Raw genomic sequence first — 21,070 nt, 5'->3', positions numbered from 1 at the left:
ATTCTGTTTTCTATCAACCATGTACCTATTGACCACAAATTAATAATCTTTGCCTAAATCAGTATTTTCTTTTTTTTAACTTTTGTTTTAGCATTGGGGATTCATGGAAGATTTGTTACGTAGGTAAACATGTGCAACAGGGGTTTGTTGTACATATTATTGTACTACCCAGGTATTAAGCCCAGTACCCAATAGTTATCTTTTCTGTTTCTCTCCCTTCTCCCATCCTCCTCCCTCAGGTAGACCCCAGTGTCGTTTTCTTCTTTGTGTTCATAAGTTCTTACCATTTTGTTCCCACTTATAAATGAGAACATGCAGTATTTGGTTTTCTGTTTCTGCATTAGTTTGCTAAGGATAATGGCCTCCAGTTCCATCCATGTTCCTGCAAAAGAAATGTTCTCATTCTTTTTTATGGCTATATAGTATTCCATGGTGTGTATATATATTACATTTTCTTGATCCAGTCTGTCATTGACAGGCATTTAGGTTGATTTCGTCTCTTTGCTATTGTGAATAATGCTGCAATGAACATTTGCGTGCATGTCTTTATGGTAGGAAGATTTATATTCCTCTGGGTATATACCCAGTAATGGGATTGCTGGGTCAAATGGGAGTTCTGCTTTTAACTGTTTGATGAATCTCCATACTGTTTTCCACAATGGTTGAACTAATATACTTCTCACCTACAGGGTATGAGTGTTTCCTTTTCTCCGCAACCTTACCAGCATCTGGTATTTTTTGACTTTTTAGTAATAGCCATTCTGACTGGTATGAGACAGCATCTCATTGTGGTTTTGATTTGCATTTCTCTAATGATCAGTGATACTGAGCTTTATTCATATGCTTGTTGGCCACATGTATGTCTTCTTTTGAGAAATGTCTGTTCATGTTCTTTGCCCACTTTTTAATGGGCAAAGAACTTGTAAATTTGTTGAAGTTCCTTATAGGTGCTGTATATTAGACATTTGTCAGATGCATAGTTTGCAAATATTTTCTCCTGTCAGCCCTTTACTCTTGATAGTTTCTTTTGCTGTGCAGAAGCTCTTTTAGTTAGATCTCTTTTGTCAATTTTTGCTTTTGTTGTGATTGCTTTCGGTTTCTTTGTCCTGAAATCTTTGTCCATTCCTATGTCCAGGATGGTATTGCCTAGGTTGTCTTCCAAGGTTTTTATAGTTTTGAGTTTTACATTTAAGTCTTTAGTCCATCTTGAGTTGATTTTTGTGTACAGTATAAAGAAGGGGCTGAGCTTCTGCATATGACTAGCTGGTTTTCCTAGCACCAGTTATTGAATTGGGAGTCTTTTCCCCATTGTTTGTCAGCTTTGTCAAAGATCAGATGGTGGTCGATGTGCCACCTTATTTCTGGGCTGTCTATTTTGTTCCATGGGTCTATGTTCCTGTTTTTGTACCACTATCATGCTATTTTGTTTACTCTAGCCTTATAGTATACTTTGAAGTTGGGTAATTTGATGCTGCCTGCTTTGTTCTTTTTGCTTAGGATTGCGTTGGCTATTCAGGCTCTTTTTTGGTTCCATATGACTTTTAAAATAGTTTTTTCTAGTTCCGTGAAGAATGCCCTTGGTAGTTGGATAAGAATCGCATTGAATCTCTAAATTGCCTTAGACAGTATAGTCATTTAAATAATATTGATTCTTTCTATTCATGAGCATGGGATGTTTCTCCATTTGTTTGTGTTGTCTTCTCTGATTTCTTTGAGCAGTGTTTTGTAATTCTCATTGTAGAGATCTTTCACCTCCCTGGTTAGCTATATTCCTAGGTATTTTATTATTTTTGTGGCAGTTTTGAATGGTATTGCCTTTCTGATTTGGCTCTTTGCTTGGCTGTTGTTGGTGTATAGCAATGCTAGTGATTTTTGTACACTGATTGTTGTATCCTGCAAAATTTGTATCCTTTGCCGAAGTTATCAGCTGAAAGAGGTTTTGGGCTGAGAATATGGGTTTTTCTGTATACAGAATTATGTTGTCTGCAAACAGAGATAGTTTGACTTTCTCTCGTCCTATTTGGATGCCCTTTATATCTTCCTCTTGCCTGATTGCTGTGGCTGGGACTTCTAATACTATGTTGAATAGAAGTGGTCAGAGAATGCATCCTTGTCTTGTGCTGGTTTTCAAGGGAAATGCTTCGAGCTTTTGCCCATTCAGTATAATGTTGGCTGTGGGTTTGTCATAGATGACTTGTATTATTTTGATGCATGTTCCTTCAATACCTAGTTTACTGACTGTTTTTAACATGAAGGATTGTTGAATTTTGTTGAAAGCCTTTTCTGCTCTACTAATTATGTAATTTTTGTTTTTAGTTCTGTTTATGTGATGAATCACATTTATTGATTTGCAAATGTTGAACAAACGTTGCATCCTGGGGATGATGCTTACTTGATCATGGTTAATTAGCTTTTTGATGTGCTGATTGATTTGGTTTGGAGGTATTTTGTTGAGGATTTTTTTTTTTTTTTTTTTTTTTTTTTTTTTTTTTTTTTTTTTTTTTTAATTTTTTTTGGAGACAGAGTCTCACTATGTCACCCAGGCTAGAGTGTAGTGGCACAATCTCGGCTCACTGCAACCTCCGCCTCCTGGGTTTAAGCAATCCTCCTGCCTCACCCTCCCAGGTAGCTGGGACTATAGGCACACACCACCATGACCAGCTAATTTTTTGTATTTTAGTAGAGATGATGTTTCACCATGTTGCCCAGGCTGATCTTGAGCTCCTGAGGTCAGGCAGTCCACCCGCCTCAGCCTCTAAAAGTGTTGGGATTACAGGCGTGAGCCACCATGCCTGGCATGTTGAGGATTTTTGCGTTAATGTTTGTCAAGGATATTGGTCTGAAGTTTTCTTTTTTTGTGTATGTGTCTGCCAAGTTTTGATATAAAGATGAGGCTGACCTCATAGAATTAGTTGGTGAGGAGTCTCTCTTCCTCAGTTTTTTGGAATAGCTTTTCTATAGGAATGGTACCAGCTCTTATTTGTACATCTGGTAGAATTCAGCTGTGAATCCATCAGGTCCCAGGCTTTTTTTTTGGTTGGTAGGCTATTACTGATTCAATTTCAGAGGTTGTTATTGGTGTGTTCAGGGAATCAATTTATTCCTGGCTCAGTCTTGGGAGGTTGTATATGTCTAGGAATTTATCTCTATCTCTTTTAGGTTTTCTGGTTTGTGTGCACGGAAGTGTTTGTAGTAGTTTCTGATAGTTGTTTTTATTTCTATCGTGTCAGTAGTAACATGCCTCATCATTTCTAATGTGTTTATTTGGCTCTCCTCTCTTTTCTTCTTTATTAGCCTAGCTAGTCGCCTATTTTATTAATTTTTTCAAAAAACCAACTCCTGGATTCATTGTTTTTTTTGTTTTTTTTTTTTTTTACAACAGAGTCACTGTGTTGTCCAGGCTGGAGTGCAGTGGTGTAATCTTGGCTCACTGCAACCTCCACCTCCCAGGTTCAAGCAATTCTTCTGCCTCAGCCTCCCAAGTGGCTGGGACTACAGGTGCGTGCCACGATGCCCAGCTAATTTTTGTATTTTTAGTAGAGACAGGGTTTCACTATGTTGGCCAGGCTGGAACTCCTGACCTCAGGTGATCTACCTACCTCTGCCTCCCAAAGTGCTGGGATTACAGGCATGAGCCATTGTGCCCAGACTCGTTGATCTTGTTTCAAAGGTTTTTTGTGCCTCAGTTTTCTCCATTTCAGCTCTGATTTTTGTTATTTCTCATCTTTTTCTAGCTTTTAGTTTGCAAATCAGCATTTTCATTAGAGCTTGCAAAATGACGTTTTTCTATTCCACATTATTAGCTAGTATTCTTCCATAATGTTGAGCTTCTTATCAACTGGGCTGCTCAGTTACATTATAATGCATTTCCTACTAAAGAGGCAGGAATGTACTTCATCCTTTTACTAAGTTTCACAATGAATAGTTAAATTTCAGTTTCAAGTGGTAACACATGTTTTTTCATTCTGTGTTTTTAAATAGCATTGTGGATCTATGGATTTTTTATTCAATGTTTAAATCCTTTACAATTCTTACTTTTGATTTTTAAATTACATGACTTTGACCAGTTATGGGCAAAGTTTTTACTGTTAAAATCTGAAGCACATGTGAGTTCTGAACTAGAGGCATAAAATGAAGAGTTGTCAATGTGTAGGTAGTGGCTCAAGTCACAGGAGTAAATAATAACTGCCTAAGGAGGATATAGGGTGGAAAACTAAGCAGTCCAGGTTGGAGCTTTGAGTAACTTCCAGCATTTATAGGAAGAATCTCTACATAGGGATTTGTGAGTTGTTTTTATTGAATTTTTTCTCAGTCTTTCACAAATTGTTTTATGAAATAACCAGAAATGACCAATTATCCTGATTGCTTTTATTCTGAACCTGTTAATATTTGTTTCTATTTTGATTTACTGTTTTTGAACTTGCATTCCATCCAGCCCTCCAAGAATGTTTAACTTAGCTTTATGTTGAATATGCACAGTTGCAGTAAAAATTACCTTTCTTTTTTGAGACACAGTTTTATTCGTGTTGCCCTGGATGGAGTGCAGTGGCATGATCTCAGCTCACTGCATTCTCCGCCTCCTGGGTTCACGTAACTCTCCTGCCTCAGCCTCCTGAGTAGCTGGGTTTACAGGCATGCGCCACCACACTCAGCTAATACTTTGTATTTTTAGTAGAGACGGGCTTTCACCAAGTGAGCCAGGCTGGTCTCAAACTCCTGACCTCAAGTGATCTACCCTCCTCAGCCTCCCAAAGTGCTGGGATTACAGGTGTGAACCACTGTGCCCGGCCTAAAAATGATTCTTTTAGAATAAGAAAAAAAAAATAATATTTTAGTATTAAGAAATTCCCAGAAAGCTAGATCAAAACTGATCCATGCTGATAGTACATACACAGTAAATATAGGAGGTAAAAAATATATTCGGGACTATAATTGACTTGCTTTTTTCCTCAAAAAAAAAAAAAAAAAAGTTCCTCTTATAAACTAAAACCTTCATTGGTAATATAAAAATTTTTGTCACTGATATGCTAATATTTATCCATTTTCTATTGGACATCTTTTAACAGACATTTTGTATGTATAAAAAGTATATTACTAACAGCAATATTAGGTTAAAATGTCATTTGAACTTGAATTTTTATGATATTTTAGTAAGTAGGATTGATGGTGAATATTGAATGATATGATGATAGTAGTGGCAATGAAATCCAGTGCTTTCATTGCAACAGACTGGAAACCTAGGTTCAGTTTCCAGTGAACTTGCCAGTTTTTAAAAAGCATCACTAAACTCTGTCAAACTCTGCACATCTCAAACAAGGAATATGATATTGTTTGATGATAATAAAACTATTTTTATATCTCTTAAAAATTATATATTTGATTAACTTGATATTTGGGAATTAATACTATGTGCCTTAGAAATTTGTAGTACCCCACTGGGATAATGAACTAACAAAGTACTTTTAGTAACATATTTCATCAATATATTGTAAATAACCACAGGCTGTTTTAACTTGTTATAGTCACTGTTGGAGGCCCATGATATTGTGGCATCAAAGTGTTATGATTCACCTCCATCAAGCCCAGAAATGAATAATTCTTCTATCAGTAATCAATTATTACCAGTAGATGCCATTCGTATTCTTGGTATTCACAAAAGAGCTGGGGAACCATTGGTGAGTATAGAAAAATCACTGCCCTATTAAATCTGAAATATGATACAATTTGTGATTCAGTCACTATATTTCGTTGTTTTTTTTTTTTTTTTTTTTTTTTTTTTTTTTTTTTCATAATGTTATGAAAATTGTATTCTTGTTTGGCCTGTGTATATAGACACAACTGATGCTTTCTCAGCTTGGTTTAACCTGCAAAATTAAACCAAAATGAAAAGTTAAATTGAGCTAGAAGTAGAAGTATGGCAATGGGTAGCAAAAATTTCAAAAGATGACTACTACATTTCTTCCTACGCTTTGAAGATATGAACTACTCTTTAAAGAAATACTGATAGTATCAAAATACGGAAGGAAGTTGGTATGAAAAATTGAAGCCATACTAGGACTCTCTAAGTAGTATGAAGTTTACCATTTCCTGGTAAAATTATTACTTCTGGATCCTGACTATAAGAACTATAAGCTCCCGAAGTCTTAAGTTTTAAAAACAAAACAAAACAAAGAACAATGAGTTCCAAAAAGGATAAGCCAGGAATAAGTCCATCAGAATGCACAAATACCTTTTCTTGCTCCTGTAAGTTTCCTTTTAGCCTGTAAGATACATCCTATCCACTAGTGTAATAACTAGCTATTAGTTTAAAGGGAATAAAATATTGAGACAGGAGAGAACATGGGAAAAGTAAGAATGATTCATTTTACCTAGTTTTAGGATTATTTTCTTACATATGTTCATGAATACTTAAGCATTTCTCCCTAATAAATGAGAAATCTCTTTCTTATTTCTTGCAGGGTGTGACATTTAGGGTTGAAAATAATGATCTGGTAATCGCCCGAATCCTTCATGGGGGAATGATAGATCGACAAGGTCTCCTTCATGTGGGAGATATAATTAAAGAAGTCAATGGTCATGAGGTTGGAAACAATCCAAAGGAATTACAAGAATTACTGAAAAATATTAGTGGAAGTGTCACCCTAAAAATCTTACCAAGTTATAGAGATACCATTACTCCTCAGCAGGTTAGTAATCAAATTTTTGATAGTATTAAAAATACTTTAATGTTTTTAATGGCAGTGTTGGCAATAACTATCATTTGCTACTATTTTGCTAAAGAAAAGAGAAAAACAATTGATTTGCTCTAAAATGCCTGATTTTGTCATGGGTGAATTTTTGAAGTTTTAAACAGTAGTATTTTACTATTATAAAGGAAGTAGTAAGAAAATTTCTTTGTGAACACCAGGAACCTTGGCATAGCAGAAGCCTACAGCTAGATATCAGACAAACCATAAAGCCTTAATTATGAATCTAGCAAACATTTCTGACAGCTGTTATGTTCAGGCATTGTATTAGGCCCTGGGAGAGGATAAAAATCCAGTCCAGATCACCTCCAGCTTAGTGTTTATGAAGAGTGAAATGACTGATGAGGCCAGAAAAGAGGATGAGTATAAAGAAAATCTTCGGCCCCTGGTTTGCACACATTTCGTCTGTATTTTAAAACTAATTTTAGGTAAAATAAGTAATTGAACAGGAAAATGTTTTAGTGCTAGAGATTGTCTGGCCTTGGTATGTTAAGTGAATTCAAAAAGAAGAGAAATGAGATTATGTAACCAGGTGGCAGATTTTTAAAGGTGTGAGGTGATTTGTGAGCAACAGCTCTAATGAATGGTTAAGATGACCACTTAGGTTCAAATACCAGTGCTGCCAGTTATCAGCTTACTTTCTCTGTGCTTCATTTTTCTCATCTATATAGTTTGGGATAAAATTTATTTTCTCAAAAGGTTGTTACGAGGATTAAATGAGTTAATTCATGTAATGCTCTCACAGCAACACCTGCCACATAGTGAGCGCTTGAGAAGTGGCTGTACTTCTTTGGTGATGAGGCAGTGGTGGTAACATGGAACTGTAAAGGAAGAAAGAGTAAAAACATAATTGCAGAGGAAGAATTGAAAATTATGATAGGAGTGTTGGAACCAAAGAGAGGGTTTTCAAACCTAAATAATATAGAAGTAAATACCTCCAATGTTCAGGTTGATTCCAGAAATGTATTGTTTGATGTATGAATGAAATTATAAGTTTTCTTACATGAAATACTACCAGTGTATCTTATTTCATATTGTTAAAATGAGAGTTTAAAAGTCTAGTTTTTACATTTCCATATAGTTATTTGAAATAACATTTCATTGAATGCCTATTTTAAACTGTTTCTTTCAAAGGTAAGGATATTTAGTCATGAATAGTTTTGTGGTTCTTAAGGAAAAGAATTGTGAAAAATAAATGATATTAGTACTTAGACATTTCATATCACTAGTACCTCTCAAGCTACCTTTATTCCTCAGTTGGCACATTTCCATTAGTGACAGCCTGAGGCCTTATCTTGTACCTTCATAGATTGGAAGAGTAAAATCAAGGATTTACATATTTTATTTATTATGTGTTAGTTGTAGTAGGAAGATTTTCTTTTTCTTCTGTGGTCCACACTCCAGAATTCCTCTAGTTCACCATGACTGTAATAGACTTACATGCAAAATAAAACTTTGTAATATTAATAACTAGAGCTTTGGCCCAAATTCCTACATAGATTTTGCATCTGGTGAACTGAGTATCATGAAATGCAAGGATATTTAGCCTTGGTTTAAACATAGGTTTTCCTCATTTTATACCCTCTCAAACTCTGCTTTTCACTTAGTATTTAGAGCTAGGGGAAGGAATTAAAGTAGGAGAGGAGTCATACAAGCCTCGGGCAGTCTCAGGCCTGTCCTTCCATAAAGATGAAAAGGAACTATAACATGAAGGCTTCCAAAAGAACATCCAAATTGAGACTTTTTTAAAAAAAAAAAGGAAAGGGAAATATTACTCATATGCTGGAGTAAGAGGCATAAACCAGGGCATCTGCAAACCATGGGCATCCTACTAAGATGCTTTAGGGAAGCAAGGACATTTTGCCTCTTCAGCTGTCACTAAAAGCTCCACTGTATAGTGCTGTGGAGCCTGTCTCAGCTCTGGATTGCAGCGAAAGCAAATGCAAGCCAAGAATTCTTCCCTATCACAGTAATGTTTTTCAAAAGCATGGTCAGTATATTATCTTTATCAGAATCATTTGAGGTGCTTGCTAAAATTCCAGAATCTCCTATGGGACCTAAGATGTTCTATATTTTGAGGACCAAAGTGAGTTAGAAGTAACCAATTCCGAAGTTCTTCAAATTACATATAGCTTACATTCCCAGAGGCTATTCATAATTCTATTTGTTTAAGGCCAACTGATGGAATTCTCTCTTATTCTTTGGGACCACCATGACCTGGACAACAGTCCTGTAATATATTTTTTATATTATATTAGCAATAGTAAGTGGAAAAGTACCACTTACTATTGGGGAAGGGATGATCTTGTTCAGAATTTTGATGAAGCTTTCAACAATGAGGCAAACTGAATTGATTCAGCTTCTAAAAATAATAAAATTTCAAGAATTTTAAGTGATTTTAAAATTTTTGTTTCATATATGATAAGATGTAAGTTTATGATATTTTAAATTCCAAGGCCCTTGGACACTGCTACTTTTAAATTATTGATTATACACAGTTACTTATTTGCAATTATGTAGCCAAAGAAGCCAGAAAATAGTTTAAAACAAAGATAAATAAAGCTTTTGCCTAGTTGAAAAAGAAAGAAAGAAAGCAGGAAAGGATGCTCACTAGCACCACTTCTATTTCATATTTTCTTGAAAGGTCCATAAATACAGTATGACAAAAATAAATTATAAAAGCAAAATGTTTAGAAAGGAGGCAGTAAAACTTCTTATTTACAAATACGAGTTTTTGCGTAAAAACCCCTCAAAACTACGACTTACTAGAAATAATAGAGTTTACCAAGTACCTGAAAATAAGATTAAGACACAAAACTCAGTTGCATTTCTATATGCCTCAGCAAACGTCTAGAAATGTAACTATGACATCATTTACAGTAGAGTCAGAGAATGCCACATTTATGTCTAGGAATAAATCTAACCAAAAAAATTCAAGACCTCTTCACAAAAGAATCACGAAGAGGATCTAAATAAGCAGGTATATTATGTCATGGATAGGAAGACAATATTGTGAAGATGTAGTTTCCACACATTTACTTGCAAATTTAATGGAATTCCAGTCAAAATTTCATCAGAGTTTTCCATGGAATTTAATAAGATGAATAGCCAAGACACTCTTGAGTCCAAAAAGCAGGAATGGGGTTTGATTATTAATGTGTAGGAATTAAGATATTGTGTTGGTGGCATAGGAATAGACAGCATGGTCAATGGACTTTCAGAGAGCTCAGAAAGAGACCTATACTTGCATATTACTTTGATATATGACAGAGATATGTCTTTCAATGTGGAAAGGAGAGACGATTCAATGAATGGGAGAAACCTGGTTATACTTAGGGATACTGTTTGAAATTGTGTTTCACTCTACATAGAAAAATCAAGTAAAAGAAGACATGTGTTCAGTAAACATAAAAAAATAATAAAAATCATAACGCTATATCATTTATACTATTAAGTTGGTAAAAATTATAGCTGTGAATCTACAGCATTTTTTCTACACTGGTGGCAATGTATATTGGTATAAACACATTGGGGAAAAATGTTTAGTATCTCTTAGAGTTCAACATTCATATATATCAAGCGGCAATAATTCCCTAGAGCAATTCTTATGTATGTTCAGCTGGAAACATGTTAATAAGCATGTAAACCTCCAAAGAGTACATGCAGATAGCATGATGCTATTTTTTTAAGTTTAAAATAACTAAATATATAATTTTAAAGAGTACATATAAATGCAGTAAAACTATGTATGAAATGAAAAGCAAGGAGTTTTTGAACCCAAGATTCAGGGTGAAGTGAGCCTTGGTTGGGGAAACCAGAATGATGGGATGGGATGGAATGAGGGCAGGGGAATCAAGTAGGATTTTAATGTTGGTTTTAGGTGGCAAGTGCATAGCTATTATATTATTAAAACTAATTAAATCAATAAAAGCAGTCCTTGCATGAACCAGTGATATAAGCTTAAGAATTATGATTAGTATAATTCAGGCCTAGGTTAGTAGGTTTTTGTTTTTATGTTTTTGTTTTTTGAGACAGAGTCTAGCACTGTGACTCAGGCTGTAGTGCAGTGGCGCAGTTTTGGCTCACTGCAACCTCCACTGCCTGGGTTCAAGCAATTTTCCTGCCTCGGCCTCCCAAGTAGTTGGGACTGCAGGTGTGTACCACCACACCTGGCTAATTTTTGTATGATTTTTTAAAATAAATTTTTTTATTTGAGCCTTGAATTTATGGCCCTCAGATATTTATCAAAAAGAAATGTGAATTACCCTTCAAAGCTTTTTAACCCAAACATATATTCTTATCTTGCTACTCAAAAATGTATGTGTACATCTGTATTTAACCAAGTAGACCAAGTTCATATACTGGAAAAGTTTAGAAATAGAGTGTCCTTTCTCAGCTAGTGTTGTGGAAAATCTCTTAGCAATGATAATCACCTTGTTCACCATTTTGTCCCTCAGTCTGAAAGGCAGATTCAGATGGGCCTGGAACTCTGTTCTGTAAACAACATTTGCACCATGTTTAGCCAACACATTCTGAAAGAATTACTAGCCACCTTCTGATTTAACATCAGGGTCAAGGTGGAGCTGTTTTTCTAGCCATTTCATCCATTTAATTTCTTTTCATCTGTTAATTATTGTCATTTGCATAAGCATAGTGTATTCCTGTGCAATATTTATTTTCTCAATACTTTTTTTACTTTTTAAAAATACCCTTGAGATAAAGTTTATATACATAACATGTAAAGTGTACAATTTGTTATGTTTGGACGTACATAATGGACCCATAAATCACAATTGAGATGATGAACACTCGCAGAAATTTGTGTTCCTTTTTTTCTTTCTTTTTTTTTGCGACAGCACCTCACTCCATCACCCAGGCTGGAGTACAGTGACATGATCACAGCTCACTATAGCCTCAACCTCCCAGGGCTCAGATAATCCTCCTACCTCAGCCTCCCGAGTAGCTGGGACTACAGGACAGGCATGCACCATCACGCCTAGCTAATATTTGTATTTTTTTGGTAGAGACAGGGTTTCACCATGTTGTCCAGGCTGTCTTGAAGTTTTGTGCTCAAGCTATCTGCCCGCCTTAGCCTCCTAAAGTGCTAGGATTACTGGCATGAGCCACTGCGCCTGACCTTCCGACTTCTTTGTGTCCACTTATCTTTCCCTCCTGCTCCCTTTTGCTCTGCCACTTCCTACTCCAGGAAACTACTGCTCTACTTTTTGTCACTTTAAATTATTTTGCATTTTCCATACTTTTATATAAATGGAATGCATGCATTCTTTTTTGGATTTTGTTTGATTCGTTTGTTTAGCTTCCTTCAGTCTGCATAGTTGTTTGGGGGATTCATTCATGTTATGTATCTTGAGAGTTCATTTCTTTTTATTGACCAGTGACATTCCATTGCATGGCTGTACCACAGTTTGTTTATCCATTAGCTGGCTGATGAACATTTTTTGTTACCATTTTGGGGCTTTGATAATTAATAAATAAAATAAAGCTGATATGGACATTTACATGTAAGTCCTTGAGTAAATACCAGGAATTGAAGAATTGGGTCATAATGGTAGGTATATGTTGAACTTTTGAAGAAATGACTAAACAGTTTTCAAAAGTTAGTGTACCAATTTAAATTTCCACCAGCATTATATGAAAGTTCCAATTACTCTACATTTTGGATAACATTTGATATGGTCAGTCCTGAAAATTTTAGCCATTGTTATAGTGTGGAGTGGTATCTCATTGTGATTTTAATTTGCATTTTCCTTGACTAATAACATTGAACATATTTTATGTGTTTATTTGCCATACTTATGTCCACTTTGGTGAAGTGTCTTCATATCTTTTGTCCATTTTTTGTTGAATTGTTTTTCTTATTTAGTTTTGAGTATTCTTTACGTATTCATGATACAGGTGCATCATCAGAATTGGGATTTGCCAAGACTTTCTTCCAGTCTCTAGTCTTTTCATTCTCTTAACAATGTCATTCAAAGAGCAGAAGTTCTGAATTTTCATGAATTCCAGCTTATCAATTTTTTTCTTTGAGTTATCCTTTTAGGGCTTTATTTAAGAAGCCCTTGTATAACCTTTGGTCATAAAGATTTTCTCCAATTTTTTTTCTACAAGTTTTACAGTTCTATCTGTGCTATATATCTGAGTCTATCTAGGGTTCATATACTGTGTGTTCATTTTTATATAGGATGTGAGGAAAGGATCAAAGCTTATATTTTGCATATGAATATTCAGTTTTTCCAGCTCAGTTTGCTGAAAAGACTATTTCTGTCATCAAATTTGGAAAAACTTTGACAGTAGTTTCTTCAAATATTTTTTCTATGTCTGTTTCTCCTGTCCTTTGGTGACTTTAGTTACATGTATATTAGGCCCCTTGAAGTTGTCCCTTAGCTCACTGATTAGTTCATTTATTTCAGCCTTTATTTTCTGTTTTTCATGTTGGATATTTTCTATTGCTTTGTCTTCAAGTTTACTAATCTTTTCTTTTGCAATGGCTAATCTGCTGTTCATCACACCTAGTGTGTATTTTTCATCTCAGATATTTTGACTATCATTTCTAGAAGTTCAGATTGGGTCTTTTTTATGTGTTTAATATACTTAATCCTTCCTATAGCTTCTTGAACTATGAATGTAATATGTAAAGTTAAAACAATTACTGTAATGTCCTTGTCTACTAACTCTAGCATATTTGTCATTTCTGTGTCAATCTTAATTGATTGATTTTCTCCTTTTTATAGGTTTTATTTTTCTCCCTCTTTACATGCTTGGCCATTTTTGATTGGCTGCCAAACATCATGAATTTTACCTTGTTGGGTGCTGGATATTTTTGCATTAGAAATACCCTTTCTTTTTCTTCCAACTTTTAGGTTCAGGGAGTGTGCGTACAGGTCTGTTACATGGATAAATTGTGTGTTTCTGGAGTGTAGTGTACAAATGATTTTGTCACCTAGGTAGTGGGCATTGTACCTGATAGGTAGTTTTTCAGTCCTCACCCTCCTCTCATCCTCCACCTTCAGGTAAGCTGCAGGGTCTGTTATTCCCCTCTTTGTCTCCATATGTACTCAATGTTAGCACCCACTTACAAGTGAGAACATGCAGTGATCTGGTTTTCTGTTCCTGCATTTATTTGCTTAGGATAATGGCCTCCAGCTATGTCTGTGTTGCTCAAAGGACATGATTTTATTTTTATGGCTGCATAGTATTCCATGATGTATATGTACCACAGTTTCTTTATACAGTCCACCATTATTGGGCATGTAGGTTGATTCCGTATCTTTGCTATTGTGAAAAGTGCTGTGATGAACATATGTGTACATGTATCTTTATGATAGAATGATATATATTCCTTTAGGTATATATCCAGTAGTGGGATTGCTGGGTCAAATGGTAGTTTTGTTTTAAGTTCTTTGAGAAATCTCCCAACTGCTTTACACAGTGGCTGAACTAATTTACATTCCCACTAGCTGTTCCCTTTTCTCTGCAACTTTGCCAACATATATTTTGACATTTTAGTAAAAATTATTCTTAAGCTTTGTTCTGGGGTACAGATGATTCTTTTAGATCTTGCTTTCTAAGATTTTTTAGGTAAGATTACAGGATGTAGTTTAGCTCATAACCCTTCTAAGTATCGTACCCCATGTCTTATTAATTATGAAGGTTTTTCCACTTGGCCTGGTGAGAACAGAAACTGTTCTTGACTGTATACAACCTCCATATATTGTTCCCTATAATACTTTCAAATGACTCTTTACCACCATTGAGGAAAGAGCTACACAGAGGGTGCAGGTAGCTTCTTCATACACATGCATTGATTAAGTACTCAGTTGGAAACGGAGTCCTCACAATGCTCTTTCTGTGCAGTCTTTGCTCACTGATACTGTGTTCCATGCACTGTAACCACCTTGATCTCTCAGGTCTCCCAGTTCATTGCCTCAACTTGGAGACCACCAGGCTTCACCTTTCTCTCTTCCTGAGTTGCAGCCTGGAAACTCTCTGTGCAGTTAGCTGGGACATTTGTGCAGCTCATCTTGTTTCCTACATCTTTCGGGGTCACTGTCTTCATTGCCTGATCTCTGACATCTTGAAAGACATTGTTTCATATATTTTGTTAATATAATTTTTAGTTGTTTCAGGTTGGAGGGTCCTTGTTATTTCATCTGAAGCAAAATGGGAGTCATTTATTTTTATTACCTTAAAAATTTAATTTTTGTATAAGTGAATCATTCCCATGATTCAAAAATCAAGAAATGTAAATAGGTATTCAGTCGAAATCTCCCTCCAAGTCCTCCCACTACCACGCTAGACCTCATCCCCCACCAAGCAAAAACCTATTCTATTAGCTTACCTTTCCAGAATTTCTTCATATGCAAGTAAATAAAAATTACATATCCTTTTTCACCTTCTACCTCCTTTTTCATAGAAAGTTTGCATAGTATACATGCTATTCTGAACCTTATTTTTTTCACTTAACCATGTATCTTGAGGATGTTTTCTTATTGGTGCATAGACTTCCTACACACACACACACACACACACACACACACAAACACCTTTTTAAATGACTATATATAGTGTCCACATCACGTAGACATACTATCATTTGTTTAAAAGTTCCCTTTTGTTAAACAATTAGGTTGCTGTCAATCTTTTGCTATTAGGAATAATGTCGGAGTTAATCATCTTGTGCATAACTCATTTTGCATGTATCTGCATAACGTAGCTGTTGAATACATTCCCAGACATGGATTACTAGGTCAGAGGGTTTATGCATTTGTGTTGCCAAATTGTCCTCCCAAGAGGTAGAACCATTCTTCCACAAGCCTGTTAGGAAAATGCCTATTAACCCACAGTTCTATTTATAGGAATGTTATGAAATACAAGGATTTCTGCTAATATGATAGGGAAAAAAAGTTATAAAATAGTTTAATTTGTATTTCTAAGTGAGGTTGTTGAACATCTCCTATGCTTAAAAGCCATTTCTACTTCCTTGTCTTTGTACTTTAAATTGTTTTGGTCATTCAGTTCTTTATAGTAATAAGAATGTGAAATAGAAATATTTTAGTAGATAGTGTTTAGTCATTTCTTAACGATGAATGAACAGTTAACATCCATAGCCTATAAGTGCAACACTTTAAATTGCATTTAATAAAATATAACTATACTAAATCTAGCCATATCTTTAATGGTTTTAGAGTCATTACAAAATGGTTAGATCAAAGGTTGGGTTAATTTTTCCGACAAATTTTTAAAGTTCAAAGTAAAGTCAGGTTAATCTGAGTTTTTGACCGTAAGAGTAATGTTCTAAAACTACTTTAATAAATGAAGAAAAATAGAAATTGTCCTAAAAATATTTTACCTTTGAGAGATATGGTTTGTATTCCACAAAAAATGGCATTTCCAGAACAATTTGATGGATGTTGGAGAAATGAATGTTTGAAATTTGGACTATCTTGTAAAGTCCAAGCTTTATGGTTACAAAATATATTCTGTTCCATACGTAAGAATGATAATCATCTTCATGGTTAGATGACAGGATTCTCTTGCTGTTCTTCAATCAGTGCATCTTTCTTGAGAAGTAAGGAGTATTCAGGTATTTTTATAGCTTTACATACCAACTCTTTTTCTCTGACTTATCTCCAATACCTTTAACTTTTTGTTCTGTCATTTATAGCTTGCAGGTATTATACTTTGTGGACAATTAATTAGGGAAGTAGTTGCTTTACCAAATGAGTGAAGTAATAAAATGGGCTAGTAGTTTGTTTATATTTTCTTAATTTATTATAAATTAAAAGTCCATTACAAATATATTTTTAGAGTTACATCAATATGGAGAGGCATCCAGCAGACATCCATCAGGTATGATGTCATTCCAGAACATTCTCTGGTACTTCATTTTTCTGTCTTATCAGCCAACTAAATTTCCTTTGATTAAATTTAATTATTTTGGATTTTTGCCCCCATTGTCAAAACATGGAGCTGCATGACATCATCAGGTTATCCACTTGTCACACTTTAGTAATCTTACTGTTGTTTGTATGCTTGCTTTTTAGATTTAAAATTATATCAGGAAAACAATTATTGACCTGATTTTTTTAAGGATTAATATTTAGCTTTTCTAGAATAGTTGAAAATGTTCTGAATGCTTTTCTATGAAAATCATCTAATTATAACTAACTATGATTTTATTATATGTTCCCAGATTTCTTTATCTTAAAATTGTTTTGTTTGCATCAGTTATAGTACTTTTTACCACACTAATAATCTGTCTACTTGTGTTATTTGAATCTTGTTTGGTTAGAAAAGTATTATAAATAGAAAAATAACATTGTTATTTTGACTATGCACTTTCTTGCTTATTAAAGTTTACATGCTGATTAATGCTAAGGCAGTTCTTTAGAAGATAAAATTTGAATTTCTTTAAATATGTATTAAACAATTCTGTTTTAAGAAAGCAGTTGGGCTCATGCCTGTAATCCCCATACTTTGGGAGGCCAAGGCGGGCAGATCACTTGAGATCAGGAGTTTGAGACCAGCCTGGCCAACATGGCGAAACCCAGTATCTAGTAAAAATACAAAAATTAACCAGGCTGGTGGCACATGCCTGTAATCCCAGCTATTTGGGAGGCTGAGGCAGGAGAATCACTTGAACCTTGGAGGTGGAGGTTGCAGTGAGCCAAGATCATGCCACCGTACTCCTGCCTGGGTGAAAGAGTGAGATTCCATCTCAAAAAAAAAAAAAAAAAAAAAAAGAAAGCAATTGGTCTGAACTTTCCATCGAATACTAAAAATGCATAATTTAATTAGAATTTAAATTAACGTGAATAAGCAAAATCCAAATTTTGGAGATCATAATTAACAGTGGTAACTGACATGCTTTTATTAATAAAACACATGTAAAAGAAATGTGTATACACAAATGAATTTAAAATGGAAAATAGTTTCAATACTTTTTCAGTATTTATCTTACAATGAATTTAATGTTCATTTAAATTTAAGATGAGCATATAAATCAGAGCAAGATGATTCAAAAAAAGTATTTAAGGTGATGAAATATATTTCATGTATGACTTCAACATGAACTTTTATTGTTTAATTTTGGTTACAGGGCCTTTTCACAAAGTTGTAATACATCTGAAATATATACCTTAAATCAACACCTATATTATTTCAGGATGTTAACTGGATCATAGCATTTACTTGCATTAAAAATTATGCAGCATTGATTGGAAAATCAAGTGAAAAAATTGAAGCAAAGTGGAAGAATGGTGGGATAGAATGATTAGCAAACTCTTGTTGATTTAAGGTTAGATGTTAAAATAGAAGTGAAGTTTTATATTTCTGGTACCAAAATCTGTTAATATTCTAATAACTTGACTTCTATTTATGAGAGATAAGTTCATTATCAGAAGTACTAAATACATTGTCAGTTATAATTAAATCAGAGTGGTTTGACAAGGATTTTAAAAAATCAGTGGCAAATGATATAACTGTAGTATTTTTAATTCTGCTATGTGTTTTAGGTATTTGTGAAGTGTCATTTTGATTATAATCCATACAATGATAACCTAATACCTTGCAAAGAAGCAGGATTGAAGTTTTCCAAAGGAGAAATTCTTCAGATTGTAAATAGAGAAGATCCAAATTGGTGGCAGGTTAGTATGCTTCTCAGAATTTCCTCAACTACTTTTCTATTTTTAATCTTAGATCTGGTCAATATCTGAATATTCAGGAAGAATATTAGTATTTATATTAGTATTAGCATTTGTTACAATGATTTTTCCCACATGAACAGCTCCTGCTTCATGGCTACTAATTTTGTGGACGTGAGATCAAATTGGGAGGGAATTTGTGAGTATCTTAGTAAGTACAGAATTAACCAGCCTTTGCACCAACTCATTGGTTTAGGGAGTAGACCAATTGGTTTTTTCACATGGGTAATTGCCTTAAAATATGCTGTTAGGCAAGAACTCAATTGGGACATCCCTTTTCAAAAGATATTTGGGTTTTGTTATTTTAAGCAGGAGTCTTTTACTATAAAATAGTCTCTCTCTTGTCTCCTCTTCCTCTTGTTTGTCATGACAAGTAAAGCATAATTTCTTAAGGTCTTAATGTGTATTTATTTGCTCACCTCTTCTCAGATACTGGGAAATGAAGGTTTGCTCTATCAGTTTGGTTTGGGTTTAGATTAAAATCTGTGTATATAGAAAGAGATGTGTATTATCACTGCATTTTCCCCTCCTTTTTTCAGAAGATCTATGTAATGGTATTCTTTTTTTCTTCTCCTAATGTTGTAGCTTTCAGAAACCCCTAGCAGCAGTAATAAGTCTGTTTTTGTAATTGTATTAGCTAACAACCACAATATTACAATATTGAGAACTGGAGAAACTGGCAAGTCAGGAAGTCTGAAATGCCTTAAACTATCAAAGCAAATGAGAGTCTTACTAAAGAACAAGGAGTGGGAGGAAGGGATCCAGAACTTAGCACCAAATTCCAAAATTAACTGAGTTATTGGTAACTCACATTAGATCTAAAAAATGTATCTACTTCTAAGGGGAAACAAATCACAGAATGAGAACAATCTTACTAATGTGTCCTTAAATGTAAATTAAGACGTTATGTATAAGTGCACTATTTGTTGAGACAGCTAAGAAATGGGGAGATTAAAAATAATTCATGATTTCGAGAGGTCTCCACTGAATTTTTTTAGATCCATCATTTAAAAAAATCTCTCTGGCTGTTTCCCTTATCAAATTGTTCCTGGTTTTGTTCTTCTATGAATACGATCTCTTAGTTTTATCTTTTTACCTGTCACCATTTTCTCAGTTTCTCTCTGCATTTTGATGGTCAATTACTTTAATTCTGTTTTTCAGGATTTTTAATTGCTAAAAGTGATACCAGATTTTCTGTGCTAGTTATAAGGATAGAGATACTAACTTTGTGAGATAAACCACTAACAGCCAGTTCTGTAGCTACTATTTAAAAATATTTCTCTTTGGCGCTTATTTTAAAAGTTAGCTATTTTGTATTAGGTAAACTTTTGCCTAGTTTAAATTTACAAACTCTTGAGATATTCAGATTCCTGGTAGCATAAGTTAAAATCTACACTTTATATTCCAAATAGTATCTCCTTTTCATATGATTTGGCCTGAAATACTGACATAGTAGGATTAAGGTTGACAGTAAAAGACTTACTAAATGATGCTAGATAAAATGTCCTGTTCACACATCTCCTTATAGAATAGCATTTATTTATTTTCCTTTTCTAACTTAGTATTATAAATAAAAAGTTTTAGTAATTTAATAGGTATTTTGGTTCCCAAATTTCATTACCAGATGACAGATACGAAGAATTTTAGGTGCCAGTTGATTCCTCAGTGCTGAATTGTTTAAGTATCTTAACTGACAATGCTATGGTTTTAAATCATAAGGTTGTTTTTAAGAGCAAATGTGACTTTTTTTTTACTGACCATTGCTTATCCTACGTAATAGAATATGGTCTCAAATTTTAGTCACTGAGATATACAATTCATTAATTTGATTCTAGGCTAGCCACGTAAAAGAGGGAGGAAGTGCTGGTCTCATTCCAAGCCAGTTCCTGGAAGAGAAGAGAAAGGCATTTGTTAGAAGAGACTGGGACAATTCAGGTGATGAGTTCGACACAATAAGTAACAAGCAGTCCTTTTGTGGCCACCTTTCTTTGTCTCTTTTGTCTGATTAAGCAAATTAATTTATTTAAAATATATCTAGAATGAATCCCTCTGCTTTATTTTCTCTCTAAGTAATCTTTTTATCCCTTTCTGCCACCTGCTGGTAGAGTATCAAAATTCAGTGCCTTAACTCACCCCCACCCTCTTTTGCTTCCTAGAATGCAACATTGGGAAGATAATTCTCCCACCCCTATAAAATACTATAGGGCAGTATTTTCATATTCTGACATGCTGTTTAAGTTATATTTGTTTTATGATCCTTCAGGACCTTTTTGTGGAACTATAAGTAGCAAAAAAAAGAAAAAGATGATGTATCTCACAACCAGAAATGCAGGTAGGTTTTAAATACTTTTTGAGAAGTCCAGGTAAAGTAACTATGTATCATTTTGTGTGGCAGAAACTCTGAATATACAGTTTAAAGTGGATGTAATTCAGATTAGTACCTAGTTGCAAGGGGCTGGCATATGAACACATGGTGCAATATAATATAAATTATTTAAATCTTGATATTACGTATACTACCATGTGCTTTATTTTGTGAGTATAGTTTACAGCAAAACAAATTGGTTAGGATTTTTACTTGTCTTAATGAAGACGCAATAG

At 34.4% G+C, this 21,070-nt stretch overlaps 1 protein-coding gene across 5 annotated transcripts in view; it reads left to right on the top strand.

Annotated features, from left to right (window-relative positions):
* The window catches only part of MPP6 (membrane palmitoylated protein 6), a 126,291-nt gene that overhangs the window by 81,300 nt on the left and 23,921 nt on the right, over window positions 1-21,070 (top strand). For 4 of the 5 annotated variants that reach the window (XM_032286976.1, XM_032286973.1, XM_032286977.1 and 1 more), the window contains exons 4-9: window positions 5,523-5,675; window positions 6,459-6,686; window positions 16,575-16,616; window positions 18,281-18,412; window positions 20,305-20,404; window positions 20,733-20,801. In XM_032286976.1, the coding sequence (XP_032142867.1) occupies window positions 5,523-5,675; window positions 6,459-6,686; window positions 16,575-16,616; window positions 18,281-18,412; window positions 20,305-20,404; window positions 20,733-20,801 (724 nt within the window). The remainder of the gene's footprint in view (window positions 1-5,522; window positions 5,676-6,458; window positions 6,687-16,574; window positions 16,617-18,280; window positions 18,413-20,304; window positions 20,405-20,732; window positions 20,802-21,070) is intronic. The other variant, XM_032286978.1, reaches the window with a different exon arrangement.

The sequence above is a fragment of the Sapajus apella genome, unplaced genomic scaffold (genome assembly GCF_009761245.1).
Source record: "Sapajus apella isolate SASKATOON/1434 unplaced genomic scaffold, GSC_monkey_1.0 scaffold19, whole genome shotgun sequence".
Lineage (NCBI taxonomy): Eukaryota > Metazoa > Chordata > Mammalia > Primates > Cebidae > Sapajus > Sapajus apella.
Note: the sequence above shows the minus strand (reverse complement) of the source record. Positions and strands in the feature narration are given on the sequence as shown.